At 35.3% G+C, this 22,760-nt stretch overlaps 1 protein-coding gene across 4 annotated transcripts; it reads left to right on the top strand.

Annotated features, from left to right (window-relative positions):
- The first annotated feature begins 391 nt into the window (after positions 1 to 391).
- Positions 392 to 21,948, top strand: LOC141690312 (myosin-9-like). 4 transcript variants are annotated; one of them, XM_074495048.1, is made up of 36 exons: positions 392 to 491; positions 575 to 720; positions 798 to 954; positions 2,032 to 2,090; positions 2,174 to 2,337; positions 2,408 to 2,553; positions 2,628 to 2,764; positions 2,845 to 2,991; positions 3,100 to 3,201; positions 3,589 to 3,646; positions 3,729 to 3,830; positions 4,158 to 4,195; positions 4,356 to 4,482; positions 4,575 to 4,757; positions 5,724 to 5,855; positions 5,930 to 6,039; positions 6,171 to 6,231; positions 6,754 to 6,931; positions 7,083 to 7,288; positions 7,369 to 7,488; positions 8,532 to 8,630; positions 10,456 to 10,677; positions 11,215 to 11,354; positions 12,906 to 13,092; positions 13,179 to 13,205; positions 13,287 to 13,544; positions 13,633 to 13,785; positions 13,865 to 14,071; positions 14,246 to 14,395; positions 15,472 to 15,542; positions 15,644 to 15,743; positions 15,821 to 15,877; positions 21,025 to 21,081; positions 21,169 to 21,249; positions 21,568 to 21,650; positions 21,757 to 21,948. In XM_074495048.1, exons 1-36 carry the CDS (start codon positions 414 to 416, stop codon positions 21,878 to 21,880), a joined length of 4,467 nt encoding a protein of 1,488 aa, XP_074351149.1. In that variant the 5' UTR covers positions 392 to 413; the 3' UTR covers positions 21,881 to 21,948. The 4 variants fall into 4 exon arrangements, with proteins under 4 accessions (XP_074351149.1, XP_074351146.1, XP_074351148.1 ...); XM_074495045.1 differs by lacking the exons at positions 392 to 491; positions 575 to 720; positions 798 to 954 and adding an exon at positions 1,427 to 1,696; XM_074495047.1 differs by lacking the exons at positions 392 to 491; positions 575 to 720; positions 798 to 954; positions 2,032 to 2,090 and adding an exon at positions 1,427 to 1,696.
- The last annotated feature ends 812 nt before the right edge of the window (positions 21,949 to 22,760 follow it).

Genomic DNA, 22,760 nt, shown 5'->3' with positions numbered 1-22,760 from the left:
AGTTTAAACATATAATAAAAAACTTCTCTGTCCATATACATGCTACTCCATTGCGAACAACAGTGGCGATAGTTATTTGATTTTTTCTAATATTTTAGTTGCGTTTCTGAAAGGGTCTCGTACTTAATATTTTTACTTGTAGATTTTGGTTCCTATTTTCTTCTTGCTTTCATCATTAGCTTTTAATGCTTTAATACACGCAAAAGATAGTAAGTTGGTAGTAGTACCACAACAGTTTCTCATTGAAGTAAACTAGTGACAGATGTTGCTAAAGTATAGTATTTTATTATCTTCTATCAAGATTTTATACTTAAATTGACTTGGGAAAAGTTTCTGCTGCTCACTAGGTCGTTGCAAAGTTATCTAATATCTATACAAAGGATGATGAAGCTCCTCCTGCTGGAGTTGATGACATGACAAAACTATCTTATCTGCATGAGCCTGGAGTTCTGCAGAATCTGGCAACTAGATATCAACTCAATGAAATCTATGTAAGAAATTGTCATAACCTCCTGGTGCCAGAAGCCAATTTGTCTCTTTGATAGTACTAGAACTTATTCTGGCATTATGGCAGACATACACCGGAAGTATTCTTATCGCAATTAATCCATTCCAAAAATTGCCTCATTTGTATGATCCACACATGATGGAACAATACAAGGGAGCACCATTCGGGGAGCTGAGTCCTCATGTTTATGCAATTGCAGATGTTGCTTACAGGTTCTCTTATGTTCTGCTATTCTGTCACTCTTTCCTATATGCAAATAAGTAACTAATACTGATTGGTGAATCATCAGGGCAATGATCAAAGAAGGCAAAAGCAACTCCATTTTAGTCAGTGGTGAAAGTGGGGCTGGAAAAACTGAAACTACCAAGATGCTTATGCGTTACCTTGCTTATTTAGGTGGACGAAAAAGCACCGAAGGACGGACTGTCGAACAACAAGTACTAGAAGTAAGATTATTAATTTACCATTGATATAATATAATGCTTTAAGATTAGTGTTAAGTGGCTTAAGGCTCCGTCTTTGAGGCTCAAATTCTAATAGAACATAGTCTGTGCTATCAAAAGCAAGAGCACAACACGGGCATCTCCATAACTTGAGAAGGGAATATTGTGATGTGGTTTCTAGTAGCAAGCAAGGATCAAGTCAATACGTGATGAAAGTTTTAGTGAAAGTCATCTCGGGCAATTCTGAATTGACATATACTGCTTAGTTTCTAGAAAATATTCAACACCTAGTAACTCTAAGTACATTTTCAATGCTAAGGCCAGGGTGTCTGAGTACAAACTAATATAGTGGAACAAAGTACACCGCACATAAGTGTTTCCATCTATCCTGAAAAACGTAAGCTAGAAAAGAAGCCAAAGAGACATTTTGAAGCAACACTATTCATAAAGATTGAATAACTAGTATTTCCATCTATCTTGAAAACATGTAAACTAGAAAATAAACCTAAAGGGACATCAGGAAGCAGCAATACTCTTATAAGATGAATAACCATCTATTCACGAGTTAAATTTACTGTGTTCTTTTGTCCACAATCATAAGATAATCAGCCATTTCCAAAGAACTACCACATCCTTTTCGAACCATTAAATCAGCCATTTCCAGAGAAATGCCTCATTCTCTTCGAACTTCGATTAACAACCCAAAAACATGAAGCTCCTCAGCATATGTGGGTGAAACCCTTTGGTAAACTTTCGACATTAATAGATAAATGATAACATGTTTTTATTTTTGTTATTTAAGTCGGTTAGGTTCTGAGAGCTTGACCTTAATTTTACAAATTATCATGTCCTTTATGAAAGAATGAAGAGTTAAGAAATCAGTTTTTACTTTTAGGTCCTAAATGTTTTAGCATGCAGCACTGTTTCTTCGTTTCTATTATCTGACAGGAAGTTTCTTAGTATTACTGTTTCCCTCCTTTTCTTTAATCCTACAGGAGATTTTGTAGTATACGTACTCATTGCTTTATCTTTTAAACATTCATGTAGTTCCTATATGACTTCTAATCAATTAAAGTGCAGTCTAATCCAGTTCTAGAGGCTTTTGGAAATGCAAAAACTGTTAGAAATAACAATTCCAGGTCGAAAGTCTTGCTTTCTACCTTTGATACAAATACATTTCCACAACTTCCTGGTCCTTATCTGGTAGATTAATTATTGGCAGTCGATTTGGCAAATTCGTAGAGATTCAGTTTGACAAACAGGGAAGAATATCCGGAGCAGCTATTAGAACTTATCTTCTCGAGAGATCTCGTGTTTGCCAGGTCTCAGATCCTGAACGCAACTATCATTGTTTTTACCTTCTTTGTGCAGCTCCATCGGAGGTAGGTTTGTCACCTTCACGAATCTCATAATTATTACTAGTACAGTCTTCTGATAGTATTTCATTGTCAGGTAGTGGAGAAATATAAGCTAGGAAGTCCCAAGTCATTTCACTATCTTAATCAAACTAAATGTTTTGAACTTTCTGGTGTTAATGATACTGAAGAGTATCTTGCCACTAGGAGAGCCATGGATGTAGTTGGCATAAGTGAATTCGAACAGGTAAAACATCTTCTTTTGAAATTTTTTGTCACAGATTCTTACTCCATATGTTAATCCATCTCACTATATATCAGGAAGCAATTTTCAGAGTTGTGGCTGCAATTCTCCATATTGGTAATGTGGAGTTTGCTAAGGGGAAAGAAGTTGATTCATCTATTCTAAAAGACAGCAAGTCGAAGTTTCATCTTCAGACGGCAGTAGAACTTCTCAAGTATAAATAACATCTTTTCTTACATTTTATATGAATTATTTCTTAGTTTCTTGTGTTTAGAGGATTCAACTTAATGGTAGGTGTGAGCTTAATGCTCTAGAAGACGCGCTGTTGAAACGTGTAATGGTAACCCCAGAAGAAGTTATTAAGAGAAGCCTTGATCCGGTTGCTGCAGTTGTTGGCAGGGATGGTTTGGCCAAGACTTTATACTCGCGGTTGTTTGACTGGTAAAACGATATTATTTTAGTGGATATTACTTATATCAATGACATGTGTGTTTTTATAGTTGTGAATGATTGTTATGATTCTGAGGGTGATGACTTTTAAATTGACAGGCTGGTTGATAAAATCAATGTGTCCATTGGACAGGATCCTAATTCAAAATCCTTGATAGGGGTTCTTGATATCTATGGTTTTGAAAGCTTTAAACAGAACAGGTACATATGAAGAACAAGAATGAATTTTTTAATAATGTTCCATCTTATGTATATCTAGAGTGTGTAGTTTGTTTCTGGAGTGTTTTGGACTTCCGGGGAAGGTGTTTTTTTGGGGGGGAGGGGTAGTGGAATATCAAATTTGTATTCTATTAGTTCTTTCTTGTTTGCAATCATGGAATCAAATTTATTCACTTTGGTGAACTGTTAAAGCAAGTTGGCAACAGAAATGAAAGTGTCCTCTGTGCCATCTGTTGCCCCTTCTATCCCAAGTTTCTACTTGTTTAAATCGTCGTTTTGCGTACAGATTAAACTTATTTTGTCAATGTATTATGTCTAAATATGTCCTTTCATAAAATATGGTTTTCTAACTTATATTCATCTGTGCAGTTTTGAACAGTTCTGTATTAATTTCACGAATGAGAAGTTGCAGCAACATTTTAACCAGGTAAAAGTTGCTGCATTGTTTATGTACAGCACCAATTCTACATGACTTCATAAACCAAAATCTATTTTTTTGTGATAAACAGCATGTATTCAAGATGGAACAGGAAGAGTACACAAAAGAAGAGATTGATTGGAGTTACATAGAATTTGTTGATAACCAAGACGTATTGGATCTGATTGAAAAGGTAAAATCTTCATAAACTCATGTATTGAAACTCAAACCACTGGGGTATTGCTGTTTTGCTCAGATGATGGAATCCTGTTAAAGGAACTAATTTAATTGCATCCTGGTGTATAATTCTTTTACATAATATCATGCTATTGTATCACTCAGTATTCTATATAATGTCTCATCTTTTGCATGCTGACCATTCTCTTAACAGTACACTTTTTTGAGATATCCTAGTGTGTATAAAATTATGTAATGCTATTATACTTTTTCAGCTACTAGTGAGTAGTGAGTCATTTTACATACCTGTTTTCACGGATACACTGTTTATACTTTTTTGCAGAAACCTGGAGGAATTATTGCTCTACTTGATGAAGCCTGGTAATACGCTAGCAAACTTCGCTCCGTATGTGATTATATATGTCTGACAGTTTGCTGATATATGTGTTTATACTATGTGCTGCTGTAACAGCTTCTTAATAGTTAATACTATTGCAGATATGGATTTTCTATTTATATAATGCATTTTGTGTTCTTTCAGTATGTTTCCAAAGTCAACCCATGAGACGTTTTCACAAAAGCTTTACCAGACCTTCAAAGCTCATAAACGCTTTATCAAACCAAAATTGTCAAGGACTGACTTCAATATTGCTCATTATGCTGGAGAGGTTTTAATAATGAATTGTTTCCTATTCATTAAAATGCTGTTAGTGTGGGGTTCTGATGCATTAACTCTGTTCTTAATGCTGACTAATTCCAGGTTCAGTATCAGTCTGATCAATTTCTGGACAAAAATAAAGACTATGTTGTTCCCGAACATCAAGATTTGTTGAGTGCTTCCAAGTGCTCCTTCGTAGCAGGTCTCTTCCCACCACAACCTGCGGAGACACCTAAGGCATCAAATAAATCTTCCAAATTCTCATCTATAGGTTCCAGGTTTAAGGTAAACACTATATTTTCTTATTGATTAGAGCAACTTTATCCCAATACAATAACACTAAATAGTGCAAGTTCTAGTGTAAAACACACTCGAACCAAACACTATAAGAGTGTTAAAATTACACAAAATTGATATGACACCTAAATTGGTGTTAGGACCATCTCCAACCCATTATACTAAAATGTTGTACTTTTACACTATTTTTAATGTGAAAATTACACCATTCACAAAATAAACTATACCCCATTTACACTATATATTATACTAAGAGAGAATCTTTTGACATAATATTCTAACTTTTCCGAAAGTTAGTGTTTTGTTGGGATATAATCAGATAAAAATGAGTCCAGAAGCGAATATATTCGTTTTTGTTAACACACATGAGAGTATAGTAGGAATATGAAAGATGCCAAATTTGGTGTAAAAAATACGGCAAATGTACTTATAGGATACCAAATATGGTGTCACACTATTCATTTGGTGTAATTTTTACACTATTATAGTATTGGGGTAGAATTGGTTTTACACTATTTTGTAGTTGGGTTGGAGTTGTTTATATATTGTGCAACTTTTACGCTAAATTTGGTGTCTTTCAAAATTCCTACTATGCCCTCATATGTCAACAAAAACAAATTTATTTTCTCTATGTCCCATTTTTTAACTTATTATATCCTAACGAAACACTAAATTTTGGAAAAGTTAAAATATCATGTCTTCTTTTAGACAAAAGACACCCTTTTAGATGGGTTGAAATTGATTTCGTAAAGTGTAATTTTCACACTAAAAACAGTCTAAAAGTTACACTATTTAGTGTAATGGGTCAGAGATGGTTTTACGATTGTAATGGTTTTCACATTAACAAGCTAGTAAGTGGACAACTGTTTCTTTAAAGTGTGGTCGTTCTGTGTATCCTAAAACTGACATTTCTTTTTTTGTCAGAAAAACTGACATTTTTATTTTATTGTCTAGGTACAACTTCAACAATTGATGGAAACACTTAATTCTACACAACCCCATTACATTAGATGTGTGAAACCCAACAATGTTCTTAAGCCTTCTGTCTTTGAGAATGTCAACGTTATGCAACAACTGCGCTGTGGGGTGAGTTCAAAATAGGTATATGACTATTATCATTAATATATTTTTTGCTAATTACCAAGTTTTTGATCAAACAGGGTGTTCTAGAGGCAATTAGAATCAGTTGTGCTGGATATCCAACTCGAAAGTCCTTTTTTGAATTTGCAAACCGATTTGGTCTTCTAGTACCGAAAGTTTTGGAAAAGAAGTAAGTACGAGCTCAAGATACAAATTATATATTAATACCTTAACTAGTTCAACAGTCCATCCCTTGAAACTTAGTAATTTGGCTGATTAAACATCGCTAGGTTCTCACATATGAATTTATGGTATTTGTAGTCTTGAGGAAAAGATAGCATGCAAAAAGATTTTGGATAAGACGGGACTCCAAGGAGCTCAGGTAATTAGGTCAAATTGGCAGCTTCTAAGCTTACATTTCTTATTCCTTTGATTGCCTTTATTCCGAAGTAGCATATTATTTTTAAGGCTTCTTTTAGCAATGTTCTATATATTTTGCAAAGATTTGACAGTTTAACATCTTGTGGAGAATACACTTGCATTATTGAAGTACATAATGCATTATCATCCATCAAAGTAGTGAGCCATCTTATATATTAGTCCGATCTATTGAACAATTCCAAACTTTTAATCTGGAGGTCTCTTATGGTGCATTTATTTGATTCAAGTTGGTAATTTATCTCTGCAAGCTTTTATGATAAAAATTCGGATCAAGAATTCATTTTCTGAATCTCTGTGCATGGCTTCAAATATCACATTTGGCTAAAAAAAATGGGTATTGTAGAGAGAAAAGTACACACATGCTTACTTTTTTATTTTGTTTGATGAGTTCATTGTAGTTTCATGATCTTACTTATCAGTTTGATGTTGTGGCAATACATAATGTTACAAATGATTCTCCCAGATAGGGAAGACAAAAGTTTTTTTAAGAGCCGGGCAGATGGCTGATTTAGATGCACGTAGAGCATTAAAGCTTAGTGGTGCAGCCAAGATTATCCAAAGAAAGATTAAAACTTTTATTGCCCGAAAATATTTTCTTGCTTTGCGGAAGGCCGCGATATGTATGCAAGCCTTCTCTAGAGGTTTGTCTGATTGTTTAGTATTTCATAATTTGTCATCAAACATCATTAGCATGAAACTTACCTTATTAAATGATTTTTTTCACCGGATCTTTTTGTTTATTTTTGTTTTGTATATTTTGTGTCATTAAATATTTTTTTTAATATAAATTAGGAAAACTTGCTTGCAAATTATATGGAAATATGAGACGGGAAGCAGCCTCTATTAAAATTCAGACAAAATTGAAGGGACACCATCAAAAGATGTCCTACAATAAACTCAAAATATCAGTTGTTGTGATCCAGACAGGTATACGGGCAATGGCTTCCCATAAGAAGTTCAGAAATAAAAAGGAACATACCGCGGCAACTATGATACAAGTCAGTATTTGGATTCTGTCTCGATCTTTAGGTAAATTGGTTATCCAGACTCTGTTATTGATAAGAAGCAACATATGCAGGCGCGCTGGCATGGTCATAAAACCTTAGCATACTATAAGAAATTGATTAGGGCGTCCATTGTCACACAATGCAGATGGAGAGGGAGGATTGCTCGAAAGGAGCTTCGGAAATTGAAAATGGTGAGTTTCAGCATTGTGATAGTAAATGTTATACTCGTACAAGGTAGTTTATATTTTGCAATTTCTTAACTCTAGGATGCTGATTGCATGGATACTTGCTTGCATAAACTTGAGATAAATTATGAATTTTATATAATATTATGTAGTCAATAGTCATGTGATAATATACTTGTGCTTGAGCGCTCAGGTATACAGTACTAAGTTTGAATACCTAGCATTTAAGTAGAAGCAGAATCTGTTGGTTATCAGTTAGGGTTGGTAATAGTTTTGTTGTCATTCTATGGTAAAACAAATATTAAAATTGATAAAGTAATTTATATGAATGTCATAAAGTTGGATATTTTACAAACTTAATATCTCTATTTATGAGGTAGAATATACTTGTATTCTTTCTCTACTTTTATGCATCATAGGAAAAAGTCAATGATGCAACCAAACATGAAATCTCAAATGTATTTTTATACAACATTGAACAATCACATTATAATATATAAATGTGTTTTTAATAACTTACGCACCATTTCTCAATCCCAAGTTCCTAACATTAGTTGATGGAAAGCTAAATGTGTTGTGCAACACACAAGGATTTTGTTAAAAAATGGTGTCATTAGATGTGGCAATATAAGCCGTCATGTCTTATCATAAGTTTATTCTTATTGTAGCCGGTGTTTCTCTAAATTTGATACCATTAATTCACTCGATGGTAGTACCACAAGAGTTACACGTGTAAAAATAAATCAAGTGGAAAGTGAGATAATAGAGAAGATAAATTTATATTAGACACACTAACTTAATAGGATGTGCAAAGCTAGGGACTCACTACCAATCATTTTCTATCTTGTTCATAATATAATAAAATTTATATTATTTTAATGTAGTCCTGGATTTCTTAACTTAATTATTTAGTTAGCTTATTTTTTCATTTTTGAAGAAGTATATTAACTTGATTATAATTGTACAAATAATAATTGATAAAGAGAAAATTGCTTACTTTGATTCTTATCTTTTGTGGAACATGAAATGTGCATTCTTAACATCTCTAGGAAGCAAGGGAAACAGGAGCACTCCGGGATGCAAAGACTAAACTTGAGAAACAAGTGGAAGAACTTACATGGCGCATGCAGTTAGAAAAACGTCTGAGGGTAATTCTTTTGTTAAAACAATTTATTTTATTTTCTTCATCAAATTTTATATTTGGATTCATAAGACTTCCTAGATGTCGGTCATCTTAGTTCTTCTAAAGTTGTAAATTTCCATGATAAACCTGTTATAATAATTATGGCTCTTTTAACACAACTAGTACGATTTCAAATAAAATGAGATATCAGCCTTACAAGGTGAAATTGTAGCGTTACAACATGTACACTTTCATATTAGATATATGTGAATCTAGACTCTTCTGAGTTGGTTTTCTCATGAAAGAAACTTAAAAAATGTTAATTAAGTAACTCTCAAGAAACCTTAAGATGCTAAGAGGATGCTTTCTTAGATGGGTGGTGGCCCTAAATGTCACTTTGGGGTCAAAAATGGTCCAAAATGTCACTTCTGGAAATTATAGCCCAAAATATCATTTCATAACGGCACTTCGTTTAGCGTTTTTGGTATAACGGTACTTCGCTCCACATTTTGTTTTTTTTTTTTTTTAAACAAGCAAAAAGCTACATTAAACACTGTTATGATGTCTCTTTTTTTTATTAAAAGCAAAACGTTACTTGAAGTAACGTTCATGTCTTTGTCAATTAAAAAGAATAAGGACAAGACGCTACACTAAGTAGTGTTTTGGCACCAAATACTATATTATGTAACGTTTTGGCCCCAAATCACTATTTCATCTAGCGTTTTACACATGATTTTTTTTTAAAATAAATATTTTTAATCTCAAATAAAAAATTGTTAATTCCTAAAATATTAAAAAATTATTTAAATTGTTTCTAAAACCCAAAACGGGATTGGTGAACCCTAAAATGTTAAAAATTATTAAATTAAATTACACTTTTAAATTTAAAATTATTTAATTTAAAATTTACATTTTTGGTTTCTAGGGTTTAGGCTCTAGAGTTTAGAGCCTAAAGGCCCTAAGCCCTAAACCCTAAATCCTAAATCGGTGTAACATTAATTAATTTATTTTTTAATATTTCTAAAACCCAAAAGGGGATCGGTGAATCCTAAATATTAAAAATTATTAAATTATGGTATCATTTATAAATTCTAAACATATTAAATTAAAACCAATATTGAAAAACGTAATATTAAATGATGTTTCCGAGCCCCTAAACAATACACCAAAACAAGCTTAAAATAAGAAAACAAAACACAAAAATACAAAACACAAAACGTGACTTAGAGTCACGTTGCCACATTAGAAAGTAAAAAAAAATAAGAGGCAAAACGTTACACGATGTAGCGTTTTGCCCTATTTTCTAAACGCTACACGATAGCCCGTTTTGGAGTGACATTTTGGGCAATAATTTTCAGAAGTGATATTTTGGGCATTTTTTACTGAAATTGTGACATTTTGATCTATTTCTCTTCTTAGATCATATGTTATATTCAACACTCCTCCTCCACTGATATGATTGGACATACAAACAACAAAGAGTTATTAACATATAAAAAAATGCAGGGGGTTGAAAGGTTAATTTTCAAAACAGGGTGTGGGACAGTGGGAGGGCTCAAACGTTGAACTTGAGACCATATTAGGACTTTCCTCAGAGGAGCCATTTATTGGATTACACATATTAGATAACTAGCGTTACACATAAATATAATATTAATTAAACTATAAAATACAATATAAGAGAGTATATATGGCCTCGCCTTAAGGCTTACAGGTAACTGCTTAATATGAAAGTAGTACTGCAGAAAACCTCACAGAAATAACATACCTAAGAAAAATTAGAAAGTAGATTTGTGCTTGTTGGTGGCTTGGAGCTTGACGCCTAAAGTTTGATCTGGTCACTCATACAGACTGATTTAGAAGAGGCAAAAGGACAGGAGATAACAAAGTTGCAGAAATCGCTACAAGGCATGCAAAACAAAGTTGACGAAACTAACGCATTGCTTGTCAAGGAACGTAAAGCTGCACAAAAAGCAATTGAAGAGGCGGCTGCAGCTGTGAAGGAAACCCCAGTTCATATTGAAGATACCGAAAAGATTGAAGCTTTAAGTGTCGAAGTTAAAACCTTAAAGGTAATGCTGGTTTTAATCACTGTATAATCTCTGCATCTCTTACCATTTGTTCAGCATGTGTAGACATACTGTTATTTGGTATCATTATTGTGACATAGTGTCTGTCAACTTTCTTATTTAATGTCCTTGTTGATGTAATATCCTCTGCGAGATCACGAGTCTCCTGAAGAATCGTCATATCTTGTCAAGTTGATATCATAATTAATCTGCAATCCTTGTGCACAGAGTATTTTCAACAACAAACTCCTCATGTTAAACCTGCCTCCCACTAATTAAATTTATAAGCATTTCAACTCTGTACTAAGGAAATTGTTTGGGAAGTCTATATCTTGTAAAACTAAAACTATAACACCGCGATAATATTAGATATGGAAAGTAAAAACTTCTTATGTAACAGCAAAAAAATTATAGAAAATTCATGTTATATACTTAATTATTATAGGAAGAAAGAAAGTACGAGTACTTTCCTGTTAGCTAAAAGTTAGTACATGTGTATATTAAGATAACATAAGAGTTCATCAAACCTTCATTGTACAGGCATTGTTACAATCTGAAAGAGAGAGAGCTGATGATTGTGAAAGAAAGTATGCAGCAGCTATGGATTCAAGTGAAGAAAAGCGTCAAAAGTTGGAAGAAACTGAAAAACGAGTTCATCAACTTCAGGAATCTTTGAACAGGTAGTAATATTACATAGTTTTCAAGTTTATTTCTAGTGTTTATATTTGGAAAGTGCTTATTTCCTTATCAAAGTGCATAATGAATATACCTGATCTGATGAAGTTGCTTATGTTTCTTAGCACTGAATGTTCAATTCTTTAGCCTAAAATTCGGGTAGCAAACTTCTATTGATCTTTTCCCGGGTTCTTTATTTTTTCTCTTTATTTCCAACCAGTTATCCATTTGATATAGAATGTGAATTTCAAAGTGGTTTGCAAGTTTATAACTCCTGTGGCTCCCTTCTTAAAATCTGTTGATGCTAAAGGGTCTGCTCACCAGCTGAGTTGATTAAAGGCAAGACAAGACAACCATTTTCTTTCTCAGAATCAACCCACAATTTGTGACTTTAAATTTTGTATGTATATTAAGAAGTTAAAAAACAATACACGCACATAATATTTTTTTATAACTTTTCTCTCTCTTTTTTTGTATATAAATTTTAGTATTAGAATTCTCTGCCAAAAAAAAACTTTCAGAATATAAGTATATTTTAATATTGTCTTAATATATCCATAGAAGTTCTCCGGGCAAAAAATATGGGCGGGTATTTTATTAACAGAAAGTAATACATGTTAATGTTTTTCGAGCTTTTTAAAAGAATGGGGAGGTTGGAGGAAATTGGGGGTTGTCGATAAGACCCCATAAACCTTCTTGTTTACAGTGAAACATGCCGAAGAAAAATTGTGAATGGTCTACATAGGTAATATATATGTATAGTGGAAGATAGTTTGAACTGCTCTTAGATAATTTTGAAACTGTGGGCTTTACTCAAAAAATGAAAAGTTTGTCAGCATATTCTTTAAATTCTAATCTATGTATTTATGAAGGGGCAGGTTATATGAATTATGATTTAGGAATCTAGCTTCTGCATTTCCGTAATCGTACTAGATATCATGGCCTTGTCATTGGCTCTTTTAACAGTGAGCATTTTCTATTGTGTGATAAGTTATAATGTACAATGTAGGCTGAGAAGGACATATTAATGAGCTTCTTGTTTCTTGCCTTTTTAATTCCGTTAAAAAAATGGAAGCCGGGTATTCTGTCTACCTTTGGAAGTCTTTGCTCTTATTCATATGAAAGTCAATGTTAAATTGCATACTCATGAATTAACGAATTACGTTATGGGTTTCATATTACACTCAATATCCAACTGTTAGACAATTTGATATTTTTGACACAATTTTACATTCAGCTTACTTGTGCCTCTGCAGTATCATTTCTATCAAGTTCCATTCTTGAGTTTGCTAACATTATGTAATATTTGTAATATTACCCAGCAGTAGAGGGGTATGTCTTTTGAGTTCTTATTTGCATTGCTGTTTCGATAGGACATAGTTTCTGTGCAACCATTTCAGTTTGTCTTTTCTTCAGAGATGTTACTTTCTAAGGATGTTATGTAACAGTTACATGCAACGGGAATCAATATCTCCCTTTCCTCTGACCAATCAAAAATATTCGTTATAGTGTCATAATGTAGGATTGTTATAACATAATTTTCCTTCTTCAAATAGGTTTGAAGAGAAGCTCACCAACTTGGAGTCTGAAAATCAAGTTCTTCGTCAGCAAGCTCTGTCCATGGCAGAGAATAGTAAGGTCCTACAAGAATTAGAGGCAGAAAATAAAGCTCTTCGTCAGAAGGTTTTGACTGTGGCACAAAGTCATAAGTTGCTTGCAAACCGTTCCAAATCACTTATTCAGGTAATCCTGAAGAAAAGATTCATTTACTACTAAATCTTGAGTATTATTCATCTCATTAATTTATTTTCTACTCTTTGAATTGGCAGAGGGGAGAACTCACAAAAGCTGCTATAGTAAGTCAAAAATTACAGAATTCTGTCTACTTATGCCACAGTTACTGGGATTTTATTTATATTGCAAATGGTTTGTAACAGGATCTCCCAAGCCCTCCAATACAACAACTCAAGGAACAGGCTGAGGTAGAGGAGTGGCCCCAAAAATCACTGAACGAAAAACAGCAGGAGTATCAAGATTTGCTTATCCGTTGTATTGCACAGCCTTTAGGATTCTCGAAAGGCAGACCTGTTGCAGCCTGCATCATATACAAATGCCTGAGGCACTGGAGATCATTTGAAGTAGAAAGGGCTAGCATTTTTGACAGAATTATACAGACCATTGGCCATGCGATTGAGGTTTGTATATGTTCTTCTTCTTTGGACATGGCATGCTACTCTAATTTAAACGTTCTGTCTAATCTTGATTATACTTCCGTGATTGTAGACACAAGATGACAACAAAAACTTGGCATATTGGTTATCAAATGCATCCACACTGTTGTTCATGCTGCAACGTACACTGAAAGCGAGTGCTGCTGCTGGTATGACTCCACAACATCGGCGATCACCATCAAGTTTATTTGGGAGGATGACCCGGGTAAAAAATCTTTATATTATGAATTTAAAATTGCACTATGCAGCAGACTTTGTAACATAAGCAATATTTAATTCTTCAGAGCTTTCGTGGAATTCCACTTGGCACTGACCTTTCTTCCGCAAATGGTGAGGTGACTGGTGGAGTGGATGCACTACGCCAAGTTGAAGCCAAATATCCTGCTTTGCTTTTTAAACAACAGTTAGCAGCTTATGTGGAAAAGATATATGGCATGATTCGTGATAACCTAAAGAAAGAGATTTCTCCTGTGCTTGGCTTGTGTATACAGGTATTGTGTATACATCTCCTGGAGTACTAAAGATTTTTTTTGATAGTTACAATACATGCACACCCCGAGGTTTGAAATCATGACCTCCCTTAGGGAAGCCAAGAGCTCGAACCACTACACCAACACACACACACAATTAAAGGTTTTCAATCGTTTGATAATTAAATGGTGTAGGCACCCAGAATATCCAGGGCGAGCTTAATCAAAGCCAAGGGGACGGCTCGTACACTTGCAAATGCTGCTGCCCAAGAAATTTTGACTGGTCACTGGCAAGGAATAGTAAAAAGTATTGGAAATTTCTTGAGTTTGTTAAAGTCTAATCATGTAAGTGATAGACCATTTGTCTTTTTTTCCATGTTTAAATTAGATTTGTACTCTTTACATGGCTTATCCAACTTCCTTTGTGCTGAAATTACTGTGCACTAATTACTGGGGCTTAATTATAACTTAAACCTTGAAGTTGATACTATGTACACATTAACCCCTAAAGAAAAAAGTCTTACACATCAACCTCTAATGTACCAAATGTATACATCATAACCCTTGCTCCGACCAAAAGTTTTAAATTATGAAATGTCACATTTTTAGCCAGGGTTTTGTGGGCAAAAAAATTGATATTTTCCCTCCAAAGTTGTAAGTCCATTTCACGCCAAACACATTAACCCCTCTACTATATACATAATACATATCGGTCTAATTTGTTTTCCGAAATTACCCTCATCCGATACCTAACATTTAACGATTCAGGAGTGTTTGTTGGAGAAAGGGTCACGATGTACAAATTAGGTTCGTAAGGGGTTAATGTGCACGACTTTTTTCTTCAAAGGTTTATGTGTACCACAACATCATATTTTAAGGTTCAAGTTATAATTAAGTCTTTTTTTTGCTACGGGACAAGTATAATAGAACACAATCAGAAGTTCTATTTAAATCGCTAACCATCTTCCTATAAACCTAAGGCGTATTGGCATGGCTTGAAAGCAACATACCACAGTTAAACTATCAAAGGGCGGTTGGAAGATTCTTCTGAGAGCTTTCACTCTAACTCGAACGAGGAAACAAAATCCGACCGGCTTTTTATAGACTCTTGCATTATGACATCCTTGACTTATTTCATGCTAATGTAAATAAACTTTTATGTGTTTCTGATGTACTGGAGTTTCATTGATTTTAAAATCACTGATCTTAAACGTGTCCACTTCTATTTTTCGTCCTTGAACGCTTCTTGTTTGTTGAAAATAGGTTTACGATTAGCAAAACAAAAAAATAATGGTTACCGTTCACTCTTCTGGTTACTCAAAAAATGCCAGTCCTATATTTTATGTTGGATGTGATGATTCGGTATTTTGAATTACCCTTATGTAACTTACAAAGTTCCATCATATGTTTTTCTTTATTAGGTACCTTCGTTTTTGGTTCGCAAAGTATTTACTCAGATATTCTCTTTCATCAATGTGCAACTTTTTAACAGGTTCTCTGTTTTGTAGTATTTCAATCATTGTTTATAACATATATATTTATATGGCTGTCAACTTATTACCACCTTTTAGTTATCCTCTTTATTGACTGCAGCCTTCTTCTTAGACGAGAATGCTGCTCATTTAGTAACGGTGAGTATGTTAAAACTGGACTGTCAGAACTGGAAAATTGGTGCTACAAGGCAACTGCTGAGGTAACCTCTTTTTGCGTTTTTAGTTTCTTCATGATGTTCCTTTGCTCTCCCGTCTGATGCTAGAAACAAATATGCAGTTTGCAGGTTCAGCATGGGATGAGCTTAAGCATATAAGACAGGCTATTGGGTTCCTGGTATTGCATTTAATACTCTGCATGGTGTTTAAGAGCCTTTTAGACTACGTGTTATATATATGTGTAGAAATTGTTTTTCCTTATCTTATTTGCTGTATATGTTGTACATTATATAGCTGAGTATTTGCATAATTACAGGAGAGATTTACAACAGTAATAAATCTATATGATTACATAATCAAAACAGTTCCTGATCTGTAGCTATATTTAGATTCAAAATAGATCAGAATTATGATGGCTTGATTGTCGCAGTGGTTTGAATGATGGGCTGATTCTGTGCAATAACTTTAATATCCCCGCGAACTGGACGGGCCTTGTCGGACAAGTTTGTTAGTGAGAAGAAAATGTCGGTGCTTATAAAGTGGTTTGGTTAGGAGGTCAGCTGGCTGATCAACAGATGGGATATAGCAGACACGATGATTGCCGACAACAACTTTTTCCCGAACAAAATGATAATCTAGTTCAATGTGCTTGGTTCGTGCATGAAAAACTGGATTGGAGGCCTTGTATTTTGCACTTAAATTATCACAATACAGAAGTATTGGAAAATGCAAGCGAGCTCCAAGTTCATATAACAGGAAAGCTAGCCAAGTTGTTTCTGCACTAGCATGAGAGAGTGCCCTGTATTCGGACTCCGCACTAGAACGAGCAATTGTGGGCTGCTTTTTGGAACACCAAAAGACCAAATTGTTGCCTAGAAAATAAAGATAGCCAGATGTTGATATGCACTAAGACTTGCTGGTTGGCTTTGAGGACGGAAAAACGGGCCTTGGTCTAGAGTACCTTTTACATACCGAAGTATGCGCTTGACAGCGAGCAAATGAGAGGTGCGAGGCTGGCTGAGAAATGGAGTTAACTGCATAGGCAATATCAGGCCGAGTTATAGTCAAGTACTAGAGAGAGCCTACAATTTCTCTGAAGACAGTGGCATTAGGAAGTATGTCTCCATCAGTGGAAGTGAGAAGTGTTTTAGATGACATGGGTGTACTAACTGCTTTAGAATGGAGCATGTCATGTTTGAGTAGAATGTCATGAGCATACTTCAGCTGACTAATATGTAGTCCGTCAATTAGTGTGGTAACATGTAGGCCAAGAAAATAATGCAAAGGGCCCAAATATTTGATATCAAAATTACGGCTTAGGGCATCAATTAATTCCTGAATAAGCTTATCATCGCTGCCTGTGATCACTATGTCATCAACATATAGCAAAAAATATATAGTCTGATTCCCCTGACGGAATATGAAGAGAGAGGGGTCAGCCAAACTTTGAACAAAACCAGCAGAGATGAGAAATGATTTCATACGTTCAAACCAACCCCATGGAGCCTGACGAAGACCATAGATTGTCTTAAGAAGCTTACAAACATAATCGGGTCTGGATTGATCGACAAACCCCGGAGGCTGGGTCATATAAACATCCTCTTTTAGAAATCCATGTAAAAATGCATTTTTGACGTCTAATTGGCGAAGCTTCCATCTTCTAGAGACTGCAAGACAAAGGACAGTTCAAATCGTGGCTGGTTTAATAACCGGGCTGAATGTTTCTTCGTAATCCATGCCTTGTTGTTGATGAAATCCCTTGGCAACTAGCCGGGCTTTATGTCTGTCTATTGTACCATCTGGATTGTATTTGGTACGAAATACCCATTTACATCCGACGGTGTTATAGGATGATGATGGAGGCACAAGAATCCAAGTTTCATTCTTCAAGAGTGCATTAATTTCTTCTGTCATAGCATTGCGCCACACCGCATGCTTGGAAGCATTTGTATAACATGTTGGTTCAGAATGTTTAATGACACTAAGAAGAGCTTGAGGAACAGGATGTTTTGTAGTTCTATCAGTTTGAATCTCTTGTGGAAGTGTGCGAGCTTTAGAACGGGTAATCATTAAATGCTTAGTTGGTGGTGGATGGACTGGTACTGGAGCATCTGTTGGTATGGCTGATTCTTGGACTACTGGAGCATGTGGTATTGGGTCTGATTCAGTTTGTGGCGTTTCTGGTCTGGTTTCCGTCATCACAACATTCAGATTTGTGTTGGATAGGGACTTATTGCGACGGTGATATGTGATCACATGTGATGTATTAGTGGAGGTTGAGGGATGGATTGGTGCAGATGAATTGTTAACTGACATCAGTGGTGTCCCGTGAAAGCCAGGAGATGATTCATTTGGTTGAGAATTAAACCTGGGCTGTGATGGGCCTTCTGATGGCCTCCCAAAAGTAGTTGGGCTTGGTAAAAGAGCAAACTCCAATGGGTCAGGTGCTTGTACCTGCATATTTTTGTATGGAAAAGAACTTTCATTAAATATAACATGTCTGGATATATAGAGACGACCAGTTTTAGGATCGAGACACCTATAACCCTTATGTTGATGGCTATAACCTAAAAAGACACATTCTAAACTCTGACTCGATAATTTATCAGAAACATATGGATCGAGATAAGGGAAACATGAACACCCAAAAATCCTAAGAGATGAGTATGAAGGATGAATACCATAAAGGCGATGATGTGGAGTGTCCCAATTTAGGATAGAGGTAGGAAGACGATTAATTAAATAGACAGAGGTAAGTACAGCTTCAACCCAAAGTTTATGTGGAGCAGCAGAAGTAAGAAGAAGAGTTCGAGCCATTGTTGCAATATGGCGATGTTTTCTCTCGGCTAGGTCATTTTGTTATGGAACATGAAAATCGTTGTTGAATTCCTAAAGAGTTGCAATATTTAGTGAATTCATGATTAACATACTCAGTTCCATTATCACTTTGGAGGAATTTAATGTTCTTATCAAAGAGAGTCTTGATTTTTGCAACCAATTTTTTAAAGTGAGTGAGTACTTCATTTTTCCGATGCATTGGGTATATCCAAGAATAGTGAGAAAATTCATCGGTAAAGAGTACATAATATTTAAAACCACAAGTAGAGGAAGTGGATGAAGACCATACATCACTATGAACAATATAAAAGGGAGAATCAGCAAAGGACTGATCATTTTTAAAAGGTAATCTATGAGATTTGCTAAGGGTACATTCACTACAGAAGGTGTGAAAAGAAGTTTTAAATCCGATAGTAGAGCTTAAACGAGATGATACATCATATGATGGGTGACCAAGACGGTTGTGCCAGATGGAGGAGTGTATAGCAGCTAGAGCTTGTGGACCAGAAGATGCGTGAGACGGTTGAAGTGGATATAACCCATCTTTACAAGGGCCCTGAAATAATAGACGACCAGAATATAAGCAATATATTTGATAAAAATCAGGGGCAAAGAGAAATATGACATGATTATCTTTGGTAAAACGAGCAACTGATAATAAATTTTTACAGAGAGTTGGAACGTGAAAGACATTTTGCCACGAGTACTGAGAAGAGCCTAAGGAAATTGGTAGGTTACCAGTATGAGAAACGGACATTGAGTCCCCATTACCCATATACACATTATGTGGACCACCATATTCTCTAGGATTGTTGACAGGCATGGTAGTCATATGATGAGTTGCCCCGGTATCCGGATACCAATTTGGATCAGCTGCAAAATGGGCTCCTGCGAATGGTGCAACTGTAGTTGGACCTATGAACTTGTGGGGACATTGTTGTTGTCCATGCTGATTTGTGTGACAATTAGAACACCATGTTGGAATGGGTCCGAGAATTCCATCCGATTGTTTAGGACGAGTAGCCCAACTTGAGGGTGAGTAAGGTCCAAAAGCTTGATTCTGTGGCGTGAATTGTTGCGAAGGAAAGTTGTTTTGTAATGGCTGGAAGTTGCGTCCTGAGTTGTATCGCTTGGATCGATTGAAATTTCGCCCATTCTGTGAGCGATTGTCACGACAGGTATTACTGTTGTGAAAGAGAGCTGTCACTGTTCCTGGTTCTTGGCGGTTTGGTTGCTGGGCATTGAAGGCAAATATTCGTGCCCGGAGCTCAGTAAAAGTAGGAAGAGATGAGTGTTGTGAGAGAGCTGTTCTGAGCATAAGGTAGTCTTGTCCAAGCCCATGAAGTGTAGCCAGCACTAGATCTTCATCAGAGACGGGTTTGTTGATGGCTGCCAACTGATCAACGAGTGACTTGGCATGACGAAGATAATCATCGACTGATTGAGAACCTTTGTTGAGTTCAAGGAGTTGGAGTTTTAGACTGGAAGCACTAGCGGAAGAACGCTGTGAGAAGTGACTGGCTAAACAATCCCAGATTTCTTTAGATGTATCAAAGTCGATTGTGAGCTGCGAGACACTTTCAGTTAGAGAAGTTGTGATGAGGCTAACAATTTGTTGATCGACTGTGAACCATTCATCATATTTTGGGTTAGGGACTTCTGTAGCCGGTTCAGTTTGAGTGGCAGCAGTGGTTATAGTTTGTGATGGTTGTGGTATAGAGCCATCAACATATCCCCAGAATTTTGCACCATGAAGGTAAGGCTTAATTTGTCTCAACCATATCAAGTAATTGGTTTCGGTGAGTTTAGTGAATTGAGCTGTGTTTTGAGAGGGAAAAGAAGCAGAAAGAGGAGCCATGAGATATAGTTAAAAGATGAAGATAGAAAAGAAGAAGGGAAGAGTGAAGGATCTTAGTCTTAGACCTAGGCTGATACCATGTAGAAATTGTTTTTCCTTATCTTATTTGCTGTATATGTTGTACATTATATAGCTGAGTATTTGCATAATTACAGGAGAGATTTACAACAGTAATAAATCTATATAATTACATAATCAAAACAGTTCCTGATCTGTAGCTATATTTAAATTCAAAATAGATCAGAATTATGATGGCTTGATTGTAGCAGTGGTTTGAATGATGGGCTAATTCTGTGCAATAACTTTAATAATATGCGAATTAGGTTCACCAGCAGTGCTTTGTTTTGGCGTTGCTTGAATTTTTTTCTTTCCTTTTCTACTGCAATCTGAATGATCATTTTTGGGGTATAAGGTTCTGGTTGATATTGATTTACTACGCATAGGAAGAAGTAAGCCATATAGATCATTGGAAAAAAGGAAGTTTAGAGATATCTAGAGATGTACAAATGACATGTGTTTCTTTCGAATGACAGAAAATTTTAAACTTCATATCAATGAAAAACAGTTCCAAAGCTGACTGTAGGTTGGTGATGCCTGTAGCTTTTCCTAATATCTAATTCTTGATATAGGTCATAAATCAGAAGCCAAAGAAGACATTGGATGAAATAAGTCATGATCTTTGCCCAGTAAGTGGCTATTGCATTCTAAAAGATGAACTGTTTCCTTTAGTCTTGAATATGATCCGCTGCTTCACAGTTGTAGATTCTTCGCAGGTTCTCAGTATTCAACAGCTCTACAGAATAAGCACTATGTTCTGGGATGACAAGTATGGCACACATAGCCTTTCACCAGATGTAAGTCTATGTTAATCTTCCTTCACATTGTCTGTTTTTCCCGTGTAAGATGGTCAGTTTTCTGTTTTAATCCACTAAGTCTAAAACCATCATCATTTTTATACTATGGGTGGTCGTATGAAGAGAAATTTCTATATATTTACTACTTAAAAGCGAAAACAGTGTATATTAGACAGCACCTACGCTAATTGTAATCGTGGCTACGAATAAAATGCTTTTATTTAGACTTCCCTAACAGGCCTCTTTATTTGTGGCCGTAATTTCTAACGACTAAAGAATATATGGATTATCTGTGATGTCTGATTTTTTGATCCAAAGGTAATATCTTCCATGAGGGTGTTAATGGCCGAAGATTCAAACAATGCAGTTAGCAGTTCATTTCTGCTTGATGATGATTCAAGGTAAAAGATGACAATGAAATGTGGTTACATTTATTTATAATTGCCTGATATTAAAATTTTAAAATTAAAAACAATGTTTGCAACTGACACTTGATTAATAATGCAGCATACCCTTCTCAGTTGATGATATCTCTAAAACAATGGATCAGATTAGTATTTCAGACATTGAGCCGCCACCTTTAATTCGTGAAAATGCAGGCTTCAATTTTCTGTTGCCTCTTTCTAAGTAATTGGTTTTACTCGTCGAGTTGTGTAATTTGTATCTAAAACAGCATCTTCTTTAGGACTAGGATATATATATTTTTTTGTAATGGATATTATAAGCCAAACACACAAAGTGTGTGTGCGCGTGTGTGTTTATACTATTACACAACGATGAAGTAAATACGCTATTAAGCCACACACAAAATTAGCTGAGGCTTGGGGCGAACCTAGAAATAATACTTGGGGGCACTCAGTCTGGAAAACGCCCTCTTATTTTTTAAATTTTATGGGAAACTCTTATATTTTTTCAAAACTTTTAACAATGAAAAAATGTAAAAGAAAATATTTACGAGGGACAGGTACCCGGCGACCTTACTGGATCCTCCTGTCCTGGCTGAGGCGAAGGTAATGATTTTGTAGCAGTTGTAGTTTGATGGAGCAACAAAGATGTTAGTGGAACAAAAAATAGTGTTTAAGATTCGATTTACAGTTCAGGCAGTAACAGCTAGCAGTGAATTTTCAAAGTTTCCCTGCAACTCCAAGTTCTCCTACCGTTATCTAAGCCCTTACTCCCAAGTTTTAATTAGGAAGGAAAAAGTAGCGGGTGGGAAAGTAGTTTCACTTACATTCATATTTGAGCTCCCGAGTTTTTAAAAGAAGTGAAAGCAAGTGATAATGAATGTAAATTTAACATACTTTCGTTCCAAAATTTTCACTCCAAAAATGGGATGAAAATTATTTAACTCCTTATCACTTACTTCCTTCCCTTTAAAAGACTCGGGAGCGCGGCCTAACTTTCTTTGTTCCCCAAATATATATTTGTCAAAATATATCTTCTTTATAAATAGTGTTCGGGTGTTATCAAATGTAAAAAGAATTATACAGAGTATATGATGTCTTGAACAC

Source organism: Apium graveolens, chromosome 10, assembly GCF_009905375.1.
Source record: "Apium graveolens cultivar Ventura chromosome 10, ASM990537v1, whole genome shotgun sequence".
Lineage (NCBI taxonomy): Eukaryota > Viridiplantae > Streptophyta > Magnoliopsida > Apiales > Apiaceae > Apium > Apium graveolens.
Note: the sequence above shows the minus strand (reverse complement) of the source record. Positions and strands in the feature narration are given on the sequence as shown.

Coding starts and splice junctions, on each gene's coding strand:
- LOC141690312 (XM_074495048.1), top strand. CDS start 414: ATGACAAAACTATCTTATCTGCATGAGCCTGGAGTTCTGCAGAATCTG. Junction 2,338..2,407: donor TGCAGCTCCATCGGAGGTAG/GTTTGTCACCTT, acceptor ATTGTCAGGTAG/TGGAGAAATATAAGCTAGGA. Junction 13,206..13,286: donor AACTCACAAAAGCTGCTATA/GTAAGTCAAAAA, acceptor GGTTTGTAACAG/GATCTCCCAAGCCCTCCAAT.